Here is a 24517-nt window from a genome sequence, read left to right as displayed (position 1 = left end):
AATGTCCAACAGCCAACTTGTAACTTCCATGCATATTTGCACTCAACAAGAGTATATATATATATATACACATATAAATATATAAAGCACATATATTTATGTGCATTCTGATGTGTGGAATGGAAGCATAAATGTCTATTCCAAGTCAACTAGCATTTGTCTAAAAAATTTGAACAACATGATTTTAATCAATGGCATCTATAACAATGTAAAGCAGAAGACGTACAGATAACTTAAAGTTCATCTAATTTTTCACTTTGTAACACTACACATTTTTGTTATGAATACTGTGACTGTCCAAAATCTTTACTCTGGCAGAAGTACAGCCAGAGGCATGAGTCACTTGGACAGATGGTGAATATGCTGAACAATTACAATCAAAATCGAAGAATAAGGCAACATGTTGAATAATTTCTCCTTCAGCTGTGACTCCCAACATCAAATGTGCAAGCTCTTTATTATCTCAGTAATTACTAACAACCTGCAAAGATGGACAGTCACTACCATGTGCTACTAAACAGTAGGTAGGTGGATAATTAGTGAATGCACACTTAATTCTTCTCCAAGAATGCATTTCAAGTTCTGTTTTAATGACATTATTAAGTAATTTCAAAGTGAGATGCATAACAGTTAATATAAGAATTACTTTTTTAGTTACTGTTCTGTAATATATCTGTCATTTGAAATACAACAAAAGGCATTTTGTAAATGGTCCTTTGTAAAGCATAGCATTATACCACCACTTGAGATTTTTATTGCTTTCTACATCTTTAAGAATAAAAACAATTTATTGATTATTATAAATAAAATAATGTTAGGCTTTTGGAGGGGTTTTTATCACACTATATCTTTAATCTCTTTTAAGTCACAATTGCAAGCATACAATACCACAGAGAATTCAAAGTTCTGAATATTCTCATTAATTGCTCTGTTCCAGAGACAACTAAGCTTTATCTACCATGATCAATCCATGTACTTATGTAACTGTGAAAGAAAAATGAATAATTGGAGATACATAGAGATACACACACAAAATACCTAGATAAACCCTTTGTAAGAACTTTACGCATTTTAGAAAGAACGAAATTGTGTCAGTACATACAGAACTGGCTGTTCACATTAGTTATCCATTCTAATCTACACCACATTTTGCTGGCAGAAGCAGCTAATTGTGAATGTATTCTACTGAAACTGTACAGTCTGTAACTGCTTACCAGCAAAGCTTCCTACATGTTATTTCACAGCAGTCTTCATACACCAAGATTGTCAATACCAGTGGAATAATGATTTTACTCTAATTCATTTGCCTTATTAGAAGCTGCAGGCTACAGTTTGACTTAACCCAGTTCTTCTCTTGATAATGCAATTACTTCATGTAACTAAATGCAGGAAGAGCCAACTTTATTCATCTGAATGAAGATAACTAAGCTTAATCTGCATGATGCAGCCTAGCAGGATTTTCAAACACAAACCATTTATAAATTAATTTATACATAAGCAATTTAGTCTGATACGAAACAAAAACCCCAAGCAAACAAAAAAACTTTAAAAATGTTCAGAATGGACTTATGATTCTCAGTTCTTTGTACTCAACACACTCCTTAGGTTTCTTGTCAAGGCTACGAAGAGCAGGTGAAGCAGAAAATGAACATGCAAATCACAATTTACGTGGGGTTACAAAGGCAAAGTAGTATGCACACTGCTATCATGTTAGTGTGTGTTTTAGAATGGTAAATTAACCTAGGATACTCACTAGCAGGAAAGTAGACAAACATTAATTCTTACACATGTGAATTCATTTGTACATTCAAAATTCATCTGTGCAAACTAGGACCTTTTACAAGATAGCTCAAGGAAAACCCTTTTAAAAAGCCTTTCATTTTCAAATCCAAGTGCACTACACTACAAAATACGTGCCCACAAATACATGTTAAAACTATTATCAATATAAAAAATTTACATGTAGACTATTTGAGCATACAAAACCCTTGACCGATACTAGCATAAAAATTCCTGAATATTTTAAGTTTGTGTTTGGGAAGTTAAATATTAACTCCACTATATTTTGCTTCCATGTTCTTTTTTAAAAATCACTGCCATGTTCACTAGAACATTTTCTGAATCATTAGAGTAATCCCATGAATTCTGCTCCAATTTTTATTTTGCAATTTTCCAACCCTGGTAGTATTCAAGGGCGGGGTGGATGGGGGCCTTGAGCAACCTGGTCTAGTGGGAGGTGTCCCTGCCCATGGCAAGGGGGATTGGGACTAGATGATCTTTAAGGTTCATTCCAACACCTTAACATTCTATGATTCTATAATTATTGATAATTTCCATTAAAAAAAAATAGTATCCTTAAAAATGTGCATATGACTTCTAGTTTTTTCTGCCACAAATTTGTTAACTAGATTTGTTAACACAGAGAAGACAACCAGAAAGAAGACTCCCAGCACACAGGCACATAAACAGAAGTAAAACCATGTTGGAGTCAGCAGGGAACAAAGAACAACAGCAGCATTTCAATCCAGTAAGCAGAGAGTGATAAGATTATCAAATAAACTCATTTTTCAAATTTCTGACGATAACTTGGCAGTAAGAAATTTGGAAACCCAAAAAAAGAAAAAGAAATTATGTAGCAGTCTTACTGCTTTCATTTTTCATTACTCGGGAAGAGACAAGAAAACTTCAAATGCAAACATCTAATTACAGGAGAAATTACTCCCATTTTAATTAAACACAAGTCAAGGAATAGCATAAATACATTTTGGCAGTCTTTCAAATCTAAAGATAGACAGACGCACGCAAAGCTAAAGAAATCAAAGTTGTGTTCAGGGATGAGAATGATTTAAAGACTCTTATACCTGAAGAAGTTGGAGATTGAGAATAAATCAATGTTTCATGGACTTCTTTACTCCATCAGAACATTCAGAAAATTCTGGCACAGCCAAAAGATGAAAGTCAACTACCTCAGACGATCAGAGAGTAACTAAATCAAGATAAGTTTGCTGAAAATTCATCAAAGACGATGATGACCAAGACTGAAACTAGAAGTAACACACTGTATGTGAAAAACTTGTCTCACATTTCTAGCTGTTTAGTCTGCTGAGGATTATGACAGAAACAGAACTTCAGCTAAGCAATTTTCAGCTGAAAAAGATCCAGAAAATCCAAGAACGTAAGAATTTCCCAAGAGCATCTCAACTCCAGAAGTCCCCCTGCTTATAGTTCAAAGGATTCTGCTGAGCCCCTAAAAAATTCAGTCTCTGACTTCAAGAACTAAAGTTTTTACTAGATCAATACCTGCTACTGATTTCACACTTACAGTAATTTAACTCCTCTATGATAGTAAATGAAATAAAGTCAAAAATCAAAATATAAACTATATAGTCAAATGCATACACTTTTTTTAATGAAGGCACTTCAGTGAAGTTTGACAGATCTGCAAGGTAACAACAATATCAGAATAAAAAATTCAGCAAAAGGTTGCATTTCAGAATAATTCAATTAATTAGCAAAATAAAATTGCATTCTACTAAATTACAATAAAATTTAAAAGCTTTTCTTCTGAGGAAGAGTCAAATAAATATCCAAGCTCTGTTTGGATTTTAGTAAAATTCTTCAGTTTATTTGATTGAACTCCCAAAAGGGCAAGCAAGCGTAAACTAAGGATTACATGAAATCATTTAATACAACTAAATATATTAACATATATTAAAGTACAAGAAATTAAAGCTAGGTTGCCCACTGTTTTATTTTGCATTCTATTGCACTGTTCCAACTGAGATTATATGGTACAGCTGGCATTTAATACCTTCTTGTTTTACTATTTCTTTTTCTCCTCCAGTAGTTTCTGTCTGTACTATTGTAGGTCACTCTTGACTTTTATTTCCCATGTGTGAAGCATACTGAAAACATACATTTAAGAGGAGCAGTAACACAGATACCGTGTATACTTAAAATTCTTCCTCATAAATGTCTGAACTGTCAGCAGTTTTCCCATTTCCTTACCCACAATTTATGGTCAACAAACACCTCTGGTGTGAATTACACAGAACTGAGGCAAATAAATGATCCCTTAAAAGCAAAAAGTAAATCCAGAATTATTTTCCAGATTTGCTCTTTAGAGCTGTTCCTTGCTTAAATTTCCAAAGAGAAGATACTCCTTTTCTGAAAAAATGAATTATATCTTTGTGATGAGTAATTGATTCCATAAATACAAAAGCTCTTCAAAACATTTGTTATATTTTTTTTAATAGTTCTGAGTATTCACTGTTTTGATTAACTTTATACCATGCTGTGTTTAAACCAAGGTGAAAAAACCAGACTGGTCTGGATATCCACAAACAATTTTCTGTCTTGCCAAACTGACAAAACAGGTGCCATTTCTTATTAATGAAGTGCTAAACAGCTGAGAGAGCACTGCTCTTGGTCCCTGTCCAGGAGACAGCTCTCAGCCTGGCTCAAGAGGAAGAGTTTCAAAGTGAGGTTTATCAGGCCTGTTCTGTTGGGAGAAGACAACTATGAGCTAGACTCCAAGTGTGGGAATCAAAAAAAATCACACACAAAGAACAAAAAAGAGCCAGCATTTCAGTTTTCCTCAGTGATGAGGCATTACCTCCTGCTATGAAATCTAAAGTGCTGCCAAGATTCTTAACATCCTGAAATTCAGTACTTCAATTTCATTACATTTCATTACCATTCTGCTTAAGGTCTCAGAAATAAAACGCAAAATAAAAAAAAACAAAACACAATTTATTATGTTACTTTATTATTATACTTCATATTATATTAAATAATTCCAAATCTATTCAGATGACACAAAAGGGCTGTCAGATGCAGTGCAATGCTAGAGAAAAGCTAGAGAAGAACTGTAGTTAAATTGTTTTCCCTTCACAGAGTCAGCACCATGCCCAACATTTGTGTTCCAGCAACCCACAGAAAATGAGAAGGTTTTTATTTCTAAATGTCTTTACAAAAAAAAGCTTAACTAAGAAAGGGTGCTACTTATCTGTATGGCAACTGTAAATTATAACAGCAGAATTTTGTTGGTTATATTCCCCAGTATTTGAATTAAACAGACTGCCCTATTGCTACGCAAAACAGGGAGATGATTTAAGGCAAAACAGGGAGATGATTTAAGGCAAAACTTGAAGTTTTAAAGTTCCTTCTATTTTGTTTTATTCAAGAAAATATTATTTTCCAGGTATTTGAATGATATTTTGTACAGTAAAATATGAAAAAGAATTGTATAAAATTAATTTAGGAAGAACAGAATCTAAAAAAAGATTAATCTTGCCAATTCTGTTTTGAGGACTCAGTTGTCCATCCATAAAAACTTCCATAAAAGCAATTTACAGGTACACAGAGAAAATACTAACATTTACAGATAGATTTTTCCAATGAATCTGCCTACCAACTCAGCAGGGTAACCATAGCAACTAAATGTTTTAGCTTAAACATCTTAAATGCACAGACAACAATTTGAATAATAATGCCATCAGTTAAGGCATTATACTTTTATCAAAGAAATGTGTCAAAAGAAAAATGACAATTAAAATGTTCTCTAAAAATCCATAAAAGCTGCTAGACCATTTCACATGCACTTTACAGTTTAAAAAATGGGTCATGATTACTTTATTACTTTACATAAGCAAAATGCTTTCTACTAGGCATTAAAAGCATTAAAAGCACGGTAAATATTTCTGCCCTTTGAAACAAAACTCATTACCAGCGGTAAATTGCCATGTGAGCCAACACTGCTTTGTTTGCAATTTTTATTGCCGGAAAGTAGTATGAGCTAGTGCAGTAACAACAACCAAATAATAAAAAAATCAAAGCAAATCCACAGGAGATGATTCCTTTGGACACAACAGAAATCTGAAAAAACAGTGTGTGTAGGAATGAAACACTGACTCCTGTAACACCCAGCTTCACAGACCACTACTAATCATGTAACTCCTGGCTGCTATTTGACCAGTAATGGAGGCACTGCAGATGAAGATTACTATGACTGGTTTTTATTTTCATTAAGGTTGTGAGATACAAGGGAAAACATAAAATGATAAATGTGCAAAGGGGAGGAACACGGATGACTAGAATAGATCATCAGTATAACCTATAAAAAGGCTGAAAAGTTACAACAAAAATATTTGTGGATGTTACAAGTAGAAAATAGGTTGCACCCATACATATGGAGTCATTATTCCTAGCTGGTAATTTGCACAAAGAATTAATGCATGAAGATGAATTAAAAGTATTTTAAATGGAACTTTTCCTATGAAACAAGGTTATGGAAAAACTTCTATTTTCCTCTAAGCCACACAGGAATGGAGTGAGTTAACAGAAATAAAGCTTGTTTTTTCAAAATACTCTTCCACTATGTAAATTTATAGAAAACTCAGGTATAACTTTGGGGAAGGAATAGGAAACATTTGCAGAGCAATTTTTCAGAAAAAGGGCAAGGAAGGTGGTACTTCTGACATTTGACCTTGAATTTCTGTAAACTTTTCAGAAGAAATATTAGTCACCATTGAAGGCACAAGAAAAAGATGACCAGAATCAAATGGCTTTCCCTACAATACACCAAAATCAGATACGGGCCTGATTGTACAAAGATGAGTGAGAAACTCATAGAATTCTAACCCTCTAAGTCTGAAAGTAGCCAAAGTTGTAAAAAAATACAAGTCTTCCCCAAAAGATGCAAAGATTAAGTTACTCTCAGATAAGTCTCTTAGTGCCTTCCAATTTTTTAATTTCAAAATAAGAAGGAGTGGATCTTCAGTGGATAGCAGAAATCCAGTCATACAGCTCACTGAAAGGCTGATCCACTTATCTCTACCTTTTTCCAAACCTAGGAAAAACATCTCACACAAGGAAGGATTAAATCTGCTCTGTGCCTGTGAGCTTGTCCAAGCTGTGAGGAAATAAAGGGCCATATGTGTTCTGAAAATCTGGCAGTACAGCTCAAAGACCTAAACTAAGATCTCCATATCCCAATGATTTTGACCATGCTAACCTGACACTGTCTTGTCTTAACCTTGTGGACACATTTTTAAAAAAACAGAATTGGACAATAGATGTTAACCAGGCAATTGACTCAGAAATGGGGAATACAGGACTCAGGATCAGAAAGGCAAGTTTCTATTTCTGTTAGTGTCTAATGCATAACAAGCTGACCACGGATTTGAAATCCCCAGGCTCATTACAGACTTTTATGATGTCCCCTCAGATTTCCCTTTTACAGAAGTCTGACATATGAATTACCAAACAACTGACAAAAAAGGGAATTGAGATCCATAAAGAACTGAACTGCTGTACTAGTTGATCATTAGAGGCACAGATATCTGAAGTCTCTGAACTTTAAAGAATTTCAGAAAAACAAAGCTACACTGATAGTAGTTCTGGTCCATCATGTAAGTCAGGAAAATGTCTTTATTGAAATAAGTGTGTTCAAAATCAGGAGACATGAAATAATCCCCCCTACCAAAGTGAAGGCATCATCACCACCAATATTATCCTCCTGAAATTGTATTAGCAATTAAAGATCCTTAGCTTTGTAAAGTTAAAGAGATTTCTCTATCCTCCACACCTATTAGGACTAGCTCCATGAAATCTGGACCCCCCCCACTCCAAGAGTAAATGATAAAGGTAAATTAAGGTCTCTGTCTCAATAAAGCTCACTCTCCTGGCAAGAGCTTTTGAAAAGAGGAGGGGAGGAAGAAGGTTTGAGGAATAGGCTAGGAAGAGTGATTGCTGTAACCAGGGTATTCAACAATGCAGGTCAATATGGATTCAGATGAACTGTGAACAGCCTGAATCCAAAGAAAAAGCAGACAAAAGAAACAGGAGGAAGGATTCAAGGCTCTCACCAATCCTGGAGAAGTACTGGCATGACTACCATAAGGAATGAAGAAATGTGTGCAAGGACATTTTGAGGATAATTAGTCAAATTATTCAGAAAGAGAAGCCAAAGTTGTAGCATTTCAGATCTGTAATTTGGCTCCTGTCAAAATGCTAATGTGAAGCTTCCTGATTATATAAGTGTGTGCACAGTTTCTAAGAGACTGAAATACTTGGCCACTATTAACTCAGATCCAGTCTCCCTCCAGTGAACTATCTTCAATTGTGGCTTGCAGTTCATGGGTTATTCAGAGTTGTATGGACAAAACAGTCTTCTTCAGAAAGCAAACCACATCATGCTATGTTATCCAGTCTCTTGCAACTTGAAAGAAAAAAAAAAAAATTACAAAAGTAGGGACTTTATTTGTCTTTATCTTCCAGGCATGAAATCCATTTACCATCAGATATTGGACTTCACAGAGCAGAGCCTGGTAATCTGCTATTCTTATTTCAAGGTGTGTGTAGGGGGGGAAATTATTTTTCCCCCTCTACCACCAAATGTTTAACAGCCTTGCCAAAAGAAGCAAAGTTAGACTGTTTAAAAAGAACCACAGCAACAAAAATAGGAGTGAGTGGAGGGTGAGTAAAAAGGAAAATCCAAACCACCTGCTGATTCTTGGTAGCATCTGTCACTGTACATGAAGTGGGAGAACATGAAGGTAATGCTTGCCAAAGCACTTGAGCTGGAAGCAGTATGGCATCATTCATCGATCTGGTTGTATCAGCTAGCACAGACCCTTACAGAATATCAATCACAAACAGAACAAAATTGTGGGCAACCTTCACAGAAATCTGTAGAATAGTCAATTGTCCTTAGCAGCAATGCTTTAAGGCTTTGTAGGAGTTGATACAAATGTTCTTCCTGAAATGAAAAGCAGAAGCAGCTTTTATTCATGTCACTAAGATGTTCAAGAACAAAAGATCACTTGCACATTTGGTGGGGATGTAGGTAGGGAATATGGCAGTGTCCTGAGGTGACATCTTTGGGGGAAGATGAGGGAGGCAAAAGTTCCTTCTTATCATAAGATAAGCCTGCTTACTGGGGAATGTCATGATGGAGACATGGTCTGCCCAAGAGGTTGTGCTTTTCCTGTAATACCATTTCTCAGGTAAGAGACTAAATACAAAAGACATATCCCTCCTAGTGGAGGGTGGATAAGGAGCAAGAGGTAATAATACCATAAACCAAGGGTGTTTTCAAGACTACTGAAAAGCTCCTTAGTCATGTCTTTTGGTCACGGTGAGTAAAAATCTATGGCTGATTCACCTCTTTTAAAGGGATATAAGTAATTGGGTGCCAGCATGGACACAGACCAGAAATACCAGCCATTGCTTCTTACAACCTGTATAGAGACAATAGAAAAAAGACATATCAGTAAAGATAGAAATTCTAATGGAGCTCCAGCTTCAAAATGAGGGAAACAGTGAGTCGGGGCAGACCCTAAAATATCACAAAGGTCATAATGAAATCTGGTGACAAAGGAACTGGGAAAAGAAAAAGCTCAGAACATTGTGTTTATTTTGTGACGGTGCAGACACGCTCCACTTTTCCTTCAGCTACTGCAAATGTTCCCTCCTTGCTGCCAGAACAGGCAGCAGAATGAAAAAACACATATCTCAAGTACCTCTCTGTGTTTGAAGAATCAAAGCATCAGGCAGAATATCTAAGGTTTTTCTTTTTGTTATGAATAGACCTAGAAAGAGACACAGACTTCCCCCTGGATCACAGAATCACAAGGTTGGAAGAGACCTTCAAGATCACCGAGATCAACCCACCCCTAACATCTCAGCTATACCGTGGTACATCCAGTCTTTGTAAACACACACATGCAGGGTAGGTGACTCCACCACCTCCCTGGGCAGACAATTCCAGTACATGTTTACCCTTTTTGTAAAAAAAAATTTCCTAATATTGAACCTATATTTCCCTCGGCACAGCTTAAGACTGTGTCCTCTGGTTCTGTCAGTTGATGCCTGGAAAAAGAGACCAACCCCCTGACTACAGGCACCTTTCAGGAAGTTTTAGAAAGTTATAAGGTCACCTCTGAGTCTCCTTTTCTCCAGGCTGAACAGCCCCAGCTCAGTCGTTCCTCATAGTGGAATTAGTGCATGATAGTGGAAATTTGGTTTCTTGAATCTGAGACTTGGGAAAAGGATCAAAGACAAATTTTTAATATTTTCTTTTGATGCAACTTTCTCAATCTGTACTTGAAGTCTCAATATACAGAACATTCAGAAGGAATAAAAACTTCACCTAGACATGGCAGGAAGCTGACATTTTCATCTCAGAAAGCATAAAGCCAAAACTTTTGCTCTGAATTCCTAAGTGTGGAAACTACATTGTCCCAGCACAATCAAAATTTCAGCTCATAAGAAAAAAGGATGTTTAAATAACTTGAAAACATTTTTAAAATAACAGATAATGAAATAGTGTAGAATATGAAGTGAAGGTCCAGATGAATCTTCAATAAAAAGCAGTTAAACATAAAGAGCTATGGTGCAGACACAAGTGGAACTGAACTAGGTGACAGGTTGTACTCCATTGCTTATAAAATGCCCACAAGTCCAATAGGTTGATTCAGCAAACAAGTTTTGCAAAGCTTTACACTCAAAATATGCAGAAAAGCACCTGATGGTGAAAACAGGATGTTTATATGCAAATGAAGAATTTGATTTCTTCAAAACTTAATTCCACACCAGTTACCTACAATTCTTAAAGAGGTGAACAGAAGGACTTCAGAAGCAATAATTTTTTACAGAAGGACTTCAGAAGCAATAATTTTAATATACACACATACACGGCATAGACTGCACATCTTATAATGCAATTATATGTGATTCAAACATGTATCTATAAAGGACTACATCCAGCTTTATATTCCTGGACAAAAAGCTCTGAAGTGCTACCATAATTTTCAAAAACTGTATTCTCATACCTTTGCATAAGCAGTTGTCTTGATAAACCACTGTTTGAGGTATTTCTGCTCCACTTTTGCTCCTGAGCGCCACGAGCACCCATTGTCATCTACCTGTTCATTAGCCAGAACAGTCTGATCCACTGGATCCCAGTTAACCAAGGCCTAGAAAAAAGTTGCAGGAAGAAAAAATACTTTCAGTGGCTAGTTAAAAAAGAGAGTTTTACTTTACAGATGCCAAATTAATTATCCAGAAGCATACCTTGAAATTTTTCCTGAGTTTTCTATATTTTTAAAACAGCCATTTGAATCAGCATCATGGACTCAGTTGGAAAAGTTTTGAACATTCATCTTCTCAGAACTCAAAAGACCCAAAAATGCAGTTGGCAAGGTTTGTCTAGACTGATCATGCTAGCAGAATAGGCTTGACACCTAACTGCTTGGCTGTAATACATAAGTAAGCATTCCAATCAACTATATTGCAAATAACAGTCTGATGCTTAAAAGCTCTTCACTACTAATCCAAAAGTGTTGAGTCAGACTGAGGGGGATGAGTAAACAAGTATGTCCAACTCAAGAAGTCAGAATCACAAAGAAATATTATGGTGGTCAACTCTATTTTAAGTGAAAGAGTTGATATTATCTGTTTGTAACTCCTGTCAATTGCATGAATTACTTCTGGAATCCTCTTTCCGTATCAATACAAATGCATTAAGTGAAAATCTGTAAAATAAAATTAATGTTGGTGTTCAACTTCACAAACCTTGTATCTTGAGCATTTGAGTCAACTGAAATACCAGACGTAACATACTGGAAAAGGAGCAAACATCAAACTCACCCTCCCCCAGTGCTGAACTATTTAACTCGTCACTTATCAAAAAGGATCTAAGATCCCAAAAGAATCCTACCCAAAAGTGGCATTAAATGCTGTTAATTGACTTGAAGAAAGGAACAGAAAAAAAATAAATATCAAAGCAATAGAGTAATCCATTATATTGAATGTTATTTAGTAGTTAAGCTAAATCAGTCTGACTGAAAGACAATAGCTACAGTTCCATAGAGATCTAATACTTTAAACTTTTTTTTTAAATTTCAAATGACTTCTTTGTGTATAGGGAGGACTTGTACCTCAGTCAAAAACTAGTAACTGTACTTATCTTGTATTTTGTATTTTATCTATCACTGATCACCTTCCAACCAGTTTCCAAACAGCCAATATTGCTTCATTTTAAGTATGCTACATATTCTTAAAAATACTAAATACCACAACCACTTCACAAATCTTATAATGAGGAGAGCTAAAAGAAAGATGCAGACATCCTCTTGCTTAGAAATACTGCTCACAACTGTGTGAGCACAAAGTCTGGATACACTGATTTATAAAAAAATTATTATCATTAAATATCATTAAATGAATGAAAGTTCTTCATTGATAAATTGAAACTTGCCTTCAAATTAAGCTTCTGTGAATTCAGACTTGAATTTAAACTTTTTACTTTCTGCCTACCTTTTATCTGTTACCAACCAATAATATCACACCAAATTTTATAAAAGACTTATGAAAATTCATTGGAAAATTAAAAGAAATATATTCCAGTATTACAAACCTATTTTCCAGAATTCCAGAAAAATTTAGTTTATTCAGTAATAACACATTATGAATGTGGCTCTCAAGTAATGATCTTTTAATTAATGAAGTTCTGAAAAAAGGCCACACAAAGTTAGTACCTAAAGAGAGATAAATCAGATAATACTGAGAAGTGATAAAATGCAAGTTGCATGAAGCGGTGTTAGCATAAGCTTGTATTAAACTGGCTGTGACTCAAGAAAAAATACTGTTTCTATTTTGATAATATCATATCAAATTTATGGTGAAAATTTTGGAAGGTAACTGCAATGATTACATAATATTTAGCCTAATAAATCTTCCTGTTACAACTCATGAGGCTATATCTAAATAAATCCTGCAAAACATAAAGCAAATGTGTATTTAAGAAATCGTTAGCTGAAAGGTCTTGTCTTTGAATTTTTTAAGTTACATTCCTTCCAACTCACACAGATTTTTAACAATATCTAGAACCTGGCTAATAAATGAAATCTTTAGTTCCTGCTTGTACCTCACAAAGGCAACTTCTTGACAATGACAGCCTCTGAAACTATGACCCCAGGAAGCTGCTAAAAGTCGTCTACACAAAGAAAGCACAGTGCAGGAGTGTTCAGAGCACACCAATTATCTCGCTCTCCTCACTACGCCAATGCAGACCACATGCTTTTAAGACAGGTTTCATCTTGTCTAACTTCAGGTCTCAAAAGTGTAAGTATCTGTCTCCAGGCTTGCTGTCTCTGGGTCCACTATGGATTACAGGTATCTGATCAAAGTAACAGAGTCAGGGCAGGTATTAACCTCAGTGAGACACTCACATCTGGCCAGGTCAATAACCTCTACAGTATATTGACTAGATGAGTACTGCGGGAAAAAGAGAGAGGATTTTGCTACGGTGAATAAAGGTGCCCTCTATGGATGCTGCAGCACTCAGACAGACATTGTTAATCCTCCATAATTGCAGCTCCTGGACATACTGAGCCTGTGTCTCCCTGCCAGGGTAATTTCTGGTCAGACACGCACACTCCTGGAACAGAACATTAACTAGGCTAACACTCTACTTGCCTTATTCTTATTATCACAGTAAGGCTATGAATTATCTCTTGTAGCCAAAATGAAACTGTAATACAGGAGACTTCAAGCTGTGCTTAATACATATTGCAGATAAACTGACAACGTGGGACAAATATATGCTTTAACTATATATGATTGTTCAAAGAGATCCAGGGTTATGGGCTCTCTCTGCCATCTGTTTCCTGCCAAAAAGCAACTGGTTCATATCCACCAGAGATTACATTCCCTAAAGGTTGACAGATGCTGATTTAAGTCCTCAGACTGATCCTTGACTTGAAAGCAGATGGAAGTTAGAAGTAGATTCAATTACTGGTATCCAAACACCTCCAGGATCCCACAGTACTTGGAGTCTGAATGATAAAAAATTTATTTTGTATATCGTCCCTGCTTTGAAGGAAGTGGAAAGCTTGTACTTTTCAGATTCACCTGTGTTCACTTGTCAAACAAATTCACTGATAAAAATAGGCTTGTTATAACAAAGCTAGGGGGTTAAATTCTTTTATTACAAGAAAAAAATCATTACAGAAGGAAAGAAACCCCCAAACTCCAATCCACCATGCTAGTATATATCAAACATTGAGGGGTTTTGCTGGTTGTCATTTAAGATCTCTGAATACAAATACAAATAAGAGAAATAGCTTAGTAATACCCTGCCATCCTAAATGCTACCTTTCACCTTCAATCTCTTTTTCCAGGTTCAGAGAATAATTGGAGTATGTCTTGAATGATATCTATGGGGTTTCCTACTTTCTATAGAATACAAATGAAATATCAAAGCATGTTTAAGAAATTTCTAGTTTCCATTTTAAGTTAGAAAGATTCACTAAATTGCTGCTTCCCTGAAGTGCAGCTGTACGTGCATTTTGGAACTGTGTTGCCTGACTATACAGAGAATTCTCTGGACTGCTCATTCAACATCTTTGTTTCATCATGTGTTTAAGAAGTAACTGAAACCCTCATTTCTCAGATAGCCTGATACATGTTATTTATCAAATATTATAATTTCTTAATGCAGTGGCAAGTGATGAACAGCTGTGATAGTCCTATGACACCTAATACTTTAATATTTTGGAGATCACAAATTGGGTTCAGGAATAGTTCAGGATAGTTATGCACCTAATCTCCAATTACCCTATACAAAACCCTAAGTTCTGAGACAGTATTACAGTAATGTTATATAGGTAAATATAACTCACTGCTGAAGAGATGCCTAATGACCCCCATGTCATATATTTCCATGAGGGATGATAAAATCTAGAAGATTTGATATTAAAGCCAGGATAAATAAAAAACTAAAAGTTATATTTTGATTCTGCACTTTAATGCAAATCCCTGACAATAAACACTTCTGACTTGACTTGCTACAATGGCCATTCATGTTAGTTAGTTAGTTAAATTGTTACATAGAAAATTCTGTTACATATAAAATTAATTATATTTTAGAGTGATTTAAACCTAACAGAACACAATCATTTTTTGACTGTGAACGGACAACCCAGAAATGTGCCACTGACAGGAGTGATCTAAATTAGTGTAGCAGCAAAATATTCAAAGTCAAATTTGTACCTACCTCTTTTTGATACACTATTCCAGCTTCAAAAAGTTTAAGAAAGAGATATTGTGTCCATTTGTAGTACTCTGGTAAGCAAGTGGTTACCTCCTGTAGAAATGAAATAAAATAAAAAATTCTGAAATTATTCTTAGTATTTTCCTACATCATTTTAACTTAAACAATTAACCCAGGAGTTTGTAATATATTCCACAGAGTAAACATTTATGTACATATTCATGTACAAACCCATTTATTTGTATAATGCTTACAATGAATGAATATCACTTAATGAGTGATATTCACCTGCACACAAAACCAGAGAACACGGGCTTTGTGTGGGTTTAATGCAGAAGGAAAAGTTTCTCTATTAACATGGGATATAAAACTCTGTAAGATTAAAGCTGATAAGATATAAGAGCAGAAGATGAATGGAAGTGATCACAGCTGCCTGATCAAGGAAACAGCAAAATTAGAAAAAAAGGTAGACTTCTCTCAAAGAAGCCTCCTAGCCAGGCTGCCTTTTCCACTGTTGCTCAGCAATGAGAAGCAGGAGAGAGGCTGTCGGTGTTCAGAGGCAGCGGGGAGCTGGCTGATGTGAAGCAGGCAGAGTGAGGAGCTAACAGCTGAAACTGGGTGCAGGAGGACAGCGGAACAGCTCTGAGGAACCCAGGCTGTTGGCAGACAGACCGTGTGGGGCAGACAGGATGGAATGCAGGGTAAGATTCTTAAATTCAAGATGAAAGACTCGAGAAGGAGATCTCACATTCAAAGGTCAAATAAGCAACTGTTCCAAAAGGCAAGGAAGCTCAAGTTAGGAGGATGCTGTAGGTTAAAGTATGTAAAAAATGAGTCATAAAAGTCACAAGTGAGGAGAATGGTAATGAAGGAAATAAAGACAGATAAAAATAAAAGACAACATAAGAAGGAAGAATGGGAGTTAAGAGAAAAGCAAACAATAACATAATGGATAACTTTTTTAAAACCCAAAAACATTTGCTAAGTTTTTAGTGAACTCTGATAATTAAAAAACAAGCTGCTTACCAACTGCTTATGAAGCTCCATGTTTTAAATGTTTGTTCTTAAGAAAACCTAACTTAAAATAAGCATCTTAATAGGCAATGACAACTAACAGATTCCATCATTAGAGACTCCCTGCTTTCTCAACACAAACACAGGTTTCACAGGTACAATGAAAACCCACATACCTGCTTGAAGTGGAAGACAGCTTCTACACCAAGCTTCAAATTAATATGAACATCTCTTGATTTTAAAGTTACTGATAAAAAGTAAGCCACTGATAAAATTTATTCCATTTGGAGTAGTTATCAAGCATCAGAAATAGCTCCAAATGTGAAATGTCTTTCACGTGGGCTTTCCCATCATCCTAGCTTCCCACTACACACAACTCCTGCGGTATCATCTGCTACTCAAATGACATTTGAAATGCTCTAGCAGAAATTTTTTATTGTTTTTCTACAACTTTTATTCTAGTTGCTTTGAACTTTATATTCCAGTGCTGAAACATAGCTTTTAACAATTAAAATGACCTTTGAATAAATGTGCCTATTAAGTGTGTATAAGAAACCTTCAAGATCAGAAAGAGACATTTAATGGCAAGTTTTCAGCTCAGCATGTGAAGACCTAGTAATGAAAAACAGTTGCTTGATTAAAATCCTTTTCTCTGCACTGAAAAAAACACCACTTGATAAAAATCTGATTTCCATCTCTGCAACTAAGCACATTTAACAGTTTTTCCCTCCCCTGCTTCTTCACACAGTAACAACAGTTCCTGTGCCAGTGTGATGCCACTACAGGCAACAGAGTTTCATCAGTGGAGTACCAGACACACAAAAGAACAGAAGCAATCCCTTTCAGTACAATATAAGATTGTGTGAGCAATAGGCAAATAGGTAGGACAACAAAAGTAAGCTGTCAAAAAAAAACAAAAAAAAAGAAAAGTGAATGGAGATTTGTCCTTTTGGCCCTGAAGGGCAGATGTGTGTCAACTGAAACAAAAGGATTACAATTCCCAATCTAAACAAGCACGTACCAGCAACACAAGCTTGTGCTACACGATACAAGCTAACTCCTGGAAACACAATTCCATGTACACACTCTTCCAGGAGTAAATAGATCTTTCTTTGAAAGAAATGCAGTAGACTGTATCACTAGGAAAAAAAATCTGCTGCATGGTCATTGAGATGCAAAAAGATCACTCAAGCTCAAAATTTAACTTTATAACCATGAAGGTTTAAGTAACATTTCAATTTAATGAAGAAACAGAAATTACATCACTACCAAGTGAAATGAGCTGCTGAAGACAAGCCAGTAAGCTCTTGCCAATCTTGAAATGTGTTTTGGTGGTTTTTTTCCTATCATTTAGCACAGTAAGATTTACTGTTATAAATAATTTTCTGTGTATTCCAGTTACTGATCTTCATTAAATAAATGATGTCTGGCAAAAAGTTTCCATTAGACCGCCATCATGCTTAAATTAAGGTGAATGTTAACATCTCTATTTATACTCCATAAGCACGACAAAGATCCACAGAACATTAACAGAACTATCTTAACTCAGAAATACACAAAAGAGTTTATAAAAGGGTTTGAAAAATAACACACTGGAGCCATTCCATCCTGCCAAGAGCTGTACATTTCTGCTTCTCATTTGCGATCTGAACAGTGGCATAACAGCATACATATAGAATCCCATATCATAAAGCAGTGCAGTGAATATATATAACAGGATATTACCATATTTTCCACAAAAATAAAATACCTACTAAAAATCATAACTCTTCTAAAAATATGTAAGATGCTGCTGAGTTTTCCACTGCATGTGCTTTTCAGTGCTCTGTGAGAGATTTAGTGATCACCCATCACATCTCAAGCATTTCAGAAGGTAATATGAAATGGGAGGGAAAGCATCTCCCTCTTTCCCCCCATCCATTTTGCCTTTTACTTTTCCCAGTTTTAAACAGATATTCTCACCAAAATGCATCTTTGTCATTGGTTACTGTTCCTTATTTTTACAGAAAGGATATTCATGAAAATAATTCATTGCAACAATTAAAATAAACCACCTATATATTGCTTTTAAAAGAGCAAATACTGGCAAGGCATAGAAAGACATTTATCCTTACCAAAACCTACATTGTTTAATCCATTTATTGCAGCACAGAAATTTGTTCCTAACAAATTCTATACCAGAGGGGTTTGTAACTTCTTTATTTTTACAAATATATTCTCAGTTACAAACTAAATGGTAGTATTACAATCTGGATTTGATATCACTGCAACTTGGGAAGAATTTGGTCTATGTAAAGGTCAAAAAGCCATTCACTATTATAAAATCTGATTTAAACAGTCCTTTCAACTACCACAAATAAGGGTAGCCAATAGTAAAGAATCCTGCATAAAAAAGCACAAATCTGGATGAAAAATTTTGGTATTTAATCAAAGAAAAACTAATTTTCAAATGTCTTATTTTAAAATTCATATGTTCTAAACCTGCTCTTTTCTTACCATTTTCTATTATGAGTCTCTGATCTTGTTTTTGCTTGTATTTTTAAGAAGAAAGTTACAACTTCAAGCTACTTCTGTGGCTATTAAAAAAAAAATAAAAGTAATATTTATAGGCTGTATGAAAAGACTTATTTTTTTCTAAGATCCACCAGGCTTTATGAATAGCACATTCAAGATTGGAGATAAGCAATTTTCTAGTTTATTAATAATAAATTTATTTTTAGCAGTCTAATGCTGTCCTGAAGACAAGCATGTTGCACTTCTTTAAAGGGAGATAAGAAGAAAAAGTCTGGATGGATTTTTTCAAAATCTATTTGGGAAGATAAAACAGTATTTAATCAATTATCTGCCTATTTTGGTTTTCAAGGGCATACACCACCTCATCTAGAAGTATAATTATTTGATATTCAGAGTTTTAGAGCTACACCAACCTACATTTCTAAATTAATTTGAATATTTGTATTTCAAAGGCCCTTAGTTTTATGCTTTATTAGCTACAAATAGAAATGTCATATAGTGGTTACATTTTGGAGCATGAATATCTTTTCTGAAAAAAAGAAAGTAGCCTTGTATCAACAGTTTCTTTTTTTTTAATTTAATAAGTAGGGCCACTGTTTATCAATGGTACATGGAAAAAAATAAAATTTCATAGGTAATAATCTATCTACTGTTGGTTTTATGCATGCTCAGGCAGTACACACAAATGACAACTTCAAAACTAAATAGAAAATTATCTGCACAAAGAAAATCTACCAAAGATTTAATATTTTTAATGTACAGTGCAGACAGGGAACATTAGTCTCACGCAAAAAATATGTCATTTGGAATGCAGAAATTAAAAAAAACCTTCACAGAATGAGCTACTTTCTAGGAGAAAGTTACAGATTGATAGTGACAGTGGTGAACTGATGGCTTACTGGGAACAGGCACTCGGTCTGATGACACTATTGAACAAAATAAAGGAAAAGTGTTATATGCTCTTCATCTTTTGTTGTTGCTGATACGAATCATTGAAAATTATACTCCCTAATTCCCTTGAAAATCATGTTTAAAAGAAGTAATTATCAGAAATGCTCAGATTATAGTTATCTTAAAATCAAAACATAATGCTGGGGATTTTTTAATTTTCCATGTGTTTTTAATGTCTCTTAGAGACATTTCCTCCATGTTCAAACTTCAGCTTTTCAACCTTCCAACTGAGAAACATAAATGTTCAGAATAGAAATGTTCTCTCACGGATTTTTAAAAAATCTCTCCCCAAAATCACACCATTTCCAAAGTGATTTACAATGTAATACTTCTAACTTGAGACATGTAAAATACCTCTATGTTTCAGGTAAAAATATCATATCATCATTAGTATTTAAAGCTACTCTAAGGCAAAGTTATGCATTTAATTTCATTTTTCATTTGCTTAGATTTTCTTTTTAGAAGAGCAATTTTAAAGTGTCTTAACCTGAAGTAACCTAATTAGCTTTTAATAATGTCTTATTTATGATATCTTACTGGATAAGTAAGTTCACTGACTGCTACAACACAGAAATAACTGCACATTTTGATTTGTAAGACACAGAGAACAATGAAAAAAACCCACAGAAAAATAAAAGGACATTTCTAGTATTGCAGGTGCACTGGAATTTGTTCATAATAATTTTATCAAGCAATGAGATTTAACTAATCTTCATATTCCTGGAGACAAATTTTTTGACCACCATTTGACTTTATAAGCAGGCAGTTTCTGTAGGACAGCTACATGCACTAGGTAATAAAATTGGATTTTTTTTTCTTCTTTCCACTTCTTTTTTCCCTTACCACATGTAAAAGGTAAAGTTTATGTAAGTTTCCTTCACATCATCTAAGCATATACTCTAAGCTGGCCACTGAGGACAGAGACAGTTAACATAAAAGGTTCACTTTAAAAAGGCAATTCACCACACACTAAAATAAGGATCTAAGTTAGGGGAACAGGTTCCCTCCAGCATTATTTGATAAGTACTATGCAGTAGCACAATAAAGGGGCAGATTTAAGCAAAACCAATGAAATTAAATTTAAAACAGGCCCCTGTTTTGTGAAACAGTCTTGGTTAATTAGACCAGCCCATATAAAATCTGTTTTTCTTGGGTTGTTCATAGGAGTCACTAATACTAGTGAGTTTTTTGCAGTGTCACAGTATTTTTTGTAAGCTACTGATTTAAAGCCATACAGGTATAGAATACTATAAAAAAATACTCCTTACCTCAGACAGCTCACTTTTAAGGAAAGTACTTGCACAGCACAGTGTTTTTCTGTGCAAAGACACTTGAGTTAGCCCAGGAGCAGTACAGCTGAGGCAGTAAGATGCTCTGCCCAGCCTAATGAGCTCAGCAGAGAAACAGGCTTTATCAGCCTGTAAAACACCCTGCTACAGCTTAGCCCTTCCATTTCCACAGGTGACTCTTTCTCAGCCAGCTCAAATATCTGTGCATTTGGAGGTCACATAATATTTTGGGCATCATGAATTTTTTGCAGTTAATAAACATATCTGTTGCTATGGCTACTATTCAGGTTGCTCTTACTTCAACTAATATGGCAGGCTTTCCAGGTAAAACAAAACTTAGCTCACAAGCTAAGGAGTGAAAACTCTAAAATGTGTTGTGTTTCAAGGAACAATTTTCAGCTGTTTTAAAAATCTTTCCAAAAACACCAAGTATGTGTCCCTGGAACATTCTAAAGCAGTTCAAACGGAGTTAGTAATAGAGAATCAAAGCCCTTTCCACAAGTATTCAGAGACATCTGAAAGTTCATTAACCAAAACCCTGTTAACTAGTAAAGAGAAGGTAACTCTCAGAGAATAGGCACAGAGATGACAAATGATTTTTCCCTGTGTACTTCTTGCCATGATTTTCAATGCTGCCAGTCTTTCATCTGTTCTTCAGGACAGGACAGGGCCAAACAGAAATTTATACACAAGAGAATAATTTTCTTAGTTTTCTTGAAACGCAACCAGCATCACTGAACTCGTCATGTGTGTGATGTGTGTGTGCACATGTGTTTTCCATAACACAGCCTACACACAGGATTCCACTCTTTTCTGCAGTATTGTACATTATCTAAGTACTGCTGTGCTACACATACAGGCAACTTCTGAGACACCAACAGCTTTAAACTTTAGATGTCAAGAACGTATGCGGTGGAGTTTGCACAACAAATCTTTTCTTTTCAGAGCAACTGTTTTGGCTACCAAGAAAACTTAAATCTTATTTAAAAGGCTTATACTGAAAAATACTTCCATGTATGAGACATGACAAAATGGTTTTTTAGATGCAAGACATACAAATAAACAACGTCACCTAGATGATTAAAGAAAACAGATAGCATGTCTCAGACTGTCAGAAAACCACTGCCTTTCTTTTCAAATCTACAATACCACTATAAAAATCCAAGATTAGCATCTCCATCACTCTATTCAAAATCACATTAAGGTGATAAGCAGCAGCTATTGCTGAGAATATAAAGGTAGTGGCTGACTCTGATTCACTGGGAAATGCAATAACGTCACAATTACTTCAAACGCTAATTTCTTTTTTTTATCTGGAAAATGACATTAGCTTATGTCTGATTGTGTTTGATAAGTTTTTTAAGGTCACCATCTGATTCTCAAGTATTAGTGTTTTAAATGAAATTTTTTATTTTTTAAATTAATTAAATAAAATCATCCTGATATGAACATCTATGAAAATGCAGGCTTATACTTTGAAGTTTGGAATAACATAACCAAGCCACCACTTCAATTTATTATCTTTAAAACCTTGACTTATGCACTGAAAACAGCACTCCTCAAAAAACACATACCTTAGCATAAAGGCATTGCTGTTTCATAAATATCTTTTTATTGCCTTATTTCTAATATAGCAAATTCATACTTCAAAGAGATGAAAAAGCAAATACAAAATCAAAATGATTTTAAAGATTCTCCTACACATCAATATTATCAGATAATATTAGCATGTCAAAAATAGGGATATCTGATAAAAAGCTCAATTTTACAGTTTAACAAACTGGTCACTGCCAAAGACACCTGTATTGTTGTAAATAAAACGTTGAAATTCCATGGGTCTCAATGCTCCATCATACAATAAAATAAAGCAGTGTCCATTTTAAAAAGAAAATCTTACCCTTTCCCATGTAAAAGACAGACCTAGTGCATCAAACTGTCTCCTCATGTGTTGAATATTACTGCAAAATAATGAAAATAAATTAAAAAAAATATTAGCTTAAGCTATTTCTAAAGTGATCATATAAAAAATCTGGTGCTTATAGAGTTCTGAGAAATCAAAAGCACTAGTTAACCTCTAAACACTATGATGTCACTAGCAGTAAAACTCAGAATTGTCAAAATACTCAAATAATAATTTTAAAAGTCCCTAATGTATTCTGGTCCAATTTCCATGGCTATGTATATGAAACAATAAATTTTTTTCTCTCGATTTGAATGCAACTTAAAAGTAAAAATGGCACTGCAGTTTGAAGGAAGAATTACTCAAGCACCACTTCCTACAATTTTTAATTATCTTTACTGCAGTTGAGTCAAAGGGCCCTCTTAAATCTCAGTGCAGTAAGGGACACTTCCACTCTCAGCTTAATTCTGCTCTATTCTGGCAATGCTATCCGGCTGTATTTTGCTGTGGCTTTGGTGATCGTGCAGCTGTAGAATAATCTGAATTATCTTACCCATTCAGCTGAAAAGATGCCCTACAAAAAAATCTCCAAAAATCCCCCACCAGTTTTCCTTCTTTCCTCTGATCAACAGGCTGATCAAACCAAAACTGTGGCCCACAAAGACCAGCTGAGCCAGTGCAAATGAGGTGGTGGGAGTATGTATCCTTAGAGGTGACAAGGAACTAGAAACATTAATCAACTATGACACTGTTGGGTTAGATGCTGCCCTGAATGGATTGTATTACAAATGTAAAGTAGGATACATCAGGATATACAGTGAAGCTTTAGTTTGAAAAAGTATTAAATACCCTTTACCAAAATACTCAATATTAATTAGTGACCTGGTGGGAACTCATTCACATACTGTAGAATGGATTAAAATTTCTTAGGGACTTTTACCTTCCTACTAAAATACATTCTGTCAGATAAAGTAGTATCTATCCTCCCAGAGTTGCTAAGTTGACAGTCATGAAACCAAGCATTTAATTATGGTCCAGAAAAAACATGCAGTGCTGAATAATTGAGTACTGCAAGTATTTAATATTATAATATTTTAGTTGGAAAAGAAATCAAGAATTTTAAGAAGGGACCAGAAGCATGAACAAACCGAATGAAACAACATTATCAAAGACGGAAATGTATCCAGGTCTATAAGATACCACAGATAGATTACTGCATCCAGAGTACAACAAACAACTTCACATAGGAAGACTGGTTTCCAAATAATTTTTAGAAACTGTTTACTTATATAACTTTTTACTCATTTTAAAGAGTACTAGGAGAGCATAACACCCAATTCTGTCATCTAAAGCCAAAAATGTTCACAGAAGTCAGCAGTAATAATGGCTGCTCAGCACTTTCCAAGATCCAGTCTCAAAAAACCCCAACTATCTACTTCCTTCTCTCACGTGGTACAAAAAACTGCTAGTAAATCTAACCCCGTAAATCATAATTTTCCACTGTGTATTCTATACTAAGGTTTGCCTCGCCATAATGAAATTCTGATTTATTTTTACTGCTGGTTTGGGGAATGCTTCTCTTTTGATATGCTAGCATTTTACAGTTTAAAAGTCATTGAGATTAAAACCTTGAAAATCATCCCAACATATTTTATCTTTCAAAACAGCGTCATCTGCACAGTCCCATAACATGCTGTCAAATAACCTTGGTCTCAGATAACCCCTTTCTTTCCTGTACCATCTTTCTTCTATGCTACTTTTGCTCTGTTTTGTTGATTTATGGGGGCCACA

General features: G+C 35.0%; 1 protein-coding gene across 2 annotated transcripts in view; it reads right to left on the bottom strand.

Moving 5' to 3' along the window:
- The window catches only part of LARS2 (leucyl-tRNA synthetase 2, mitochondrial), an 83721-nt gene that overhangs the window by 44571 nt on the left and 14633 nt on the right, over positions 1-24517 (bottom strand). For both annotated transcript variants that reach the window (XM_015617628.1, XM_015617629.2), the window contains exons 5-7: positions 22724-22784; positions 15062-15151; positions 10836-10979 (exon numbers count right to left, since the gene is read on the bottom strand). In XM_015617628.1, the coding sequence (XP_015473114.1) occupies positions 10836-10979; positions 15062-15151; positions 22724-22784 (295 nt within the window). The remainder of the gene's footprint in view (positions 1-10835; positions 10980-15061; positions 15152-22723; positions 22785-24517) is intronic.

Source organism: Parus major, chromosome 2, assembly GCF_001522545.3.
Source record: "Parus major isolate Abel chromosome 2, Parus_major1.1, whole genome shotgun sequence".
NCBI classification, from domain to species: Eukaryota; Metazoa; Chordata; class Aves; order Passeriformes; family Paridae; genus Parus; species Parus major.
This window is presented reverse-complemented; position numbering and strand designations above follow the sequence as displayed.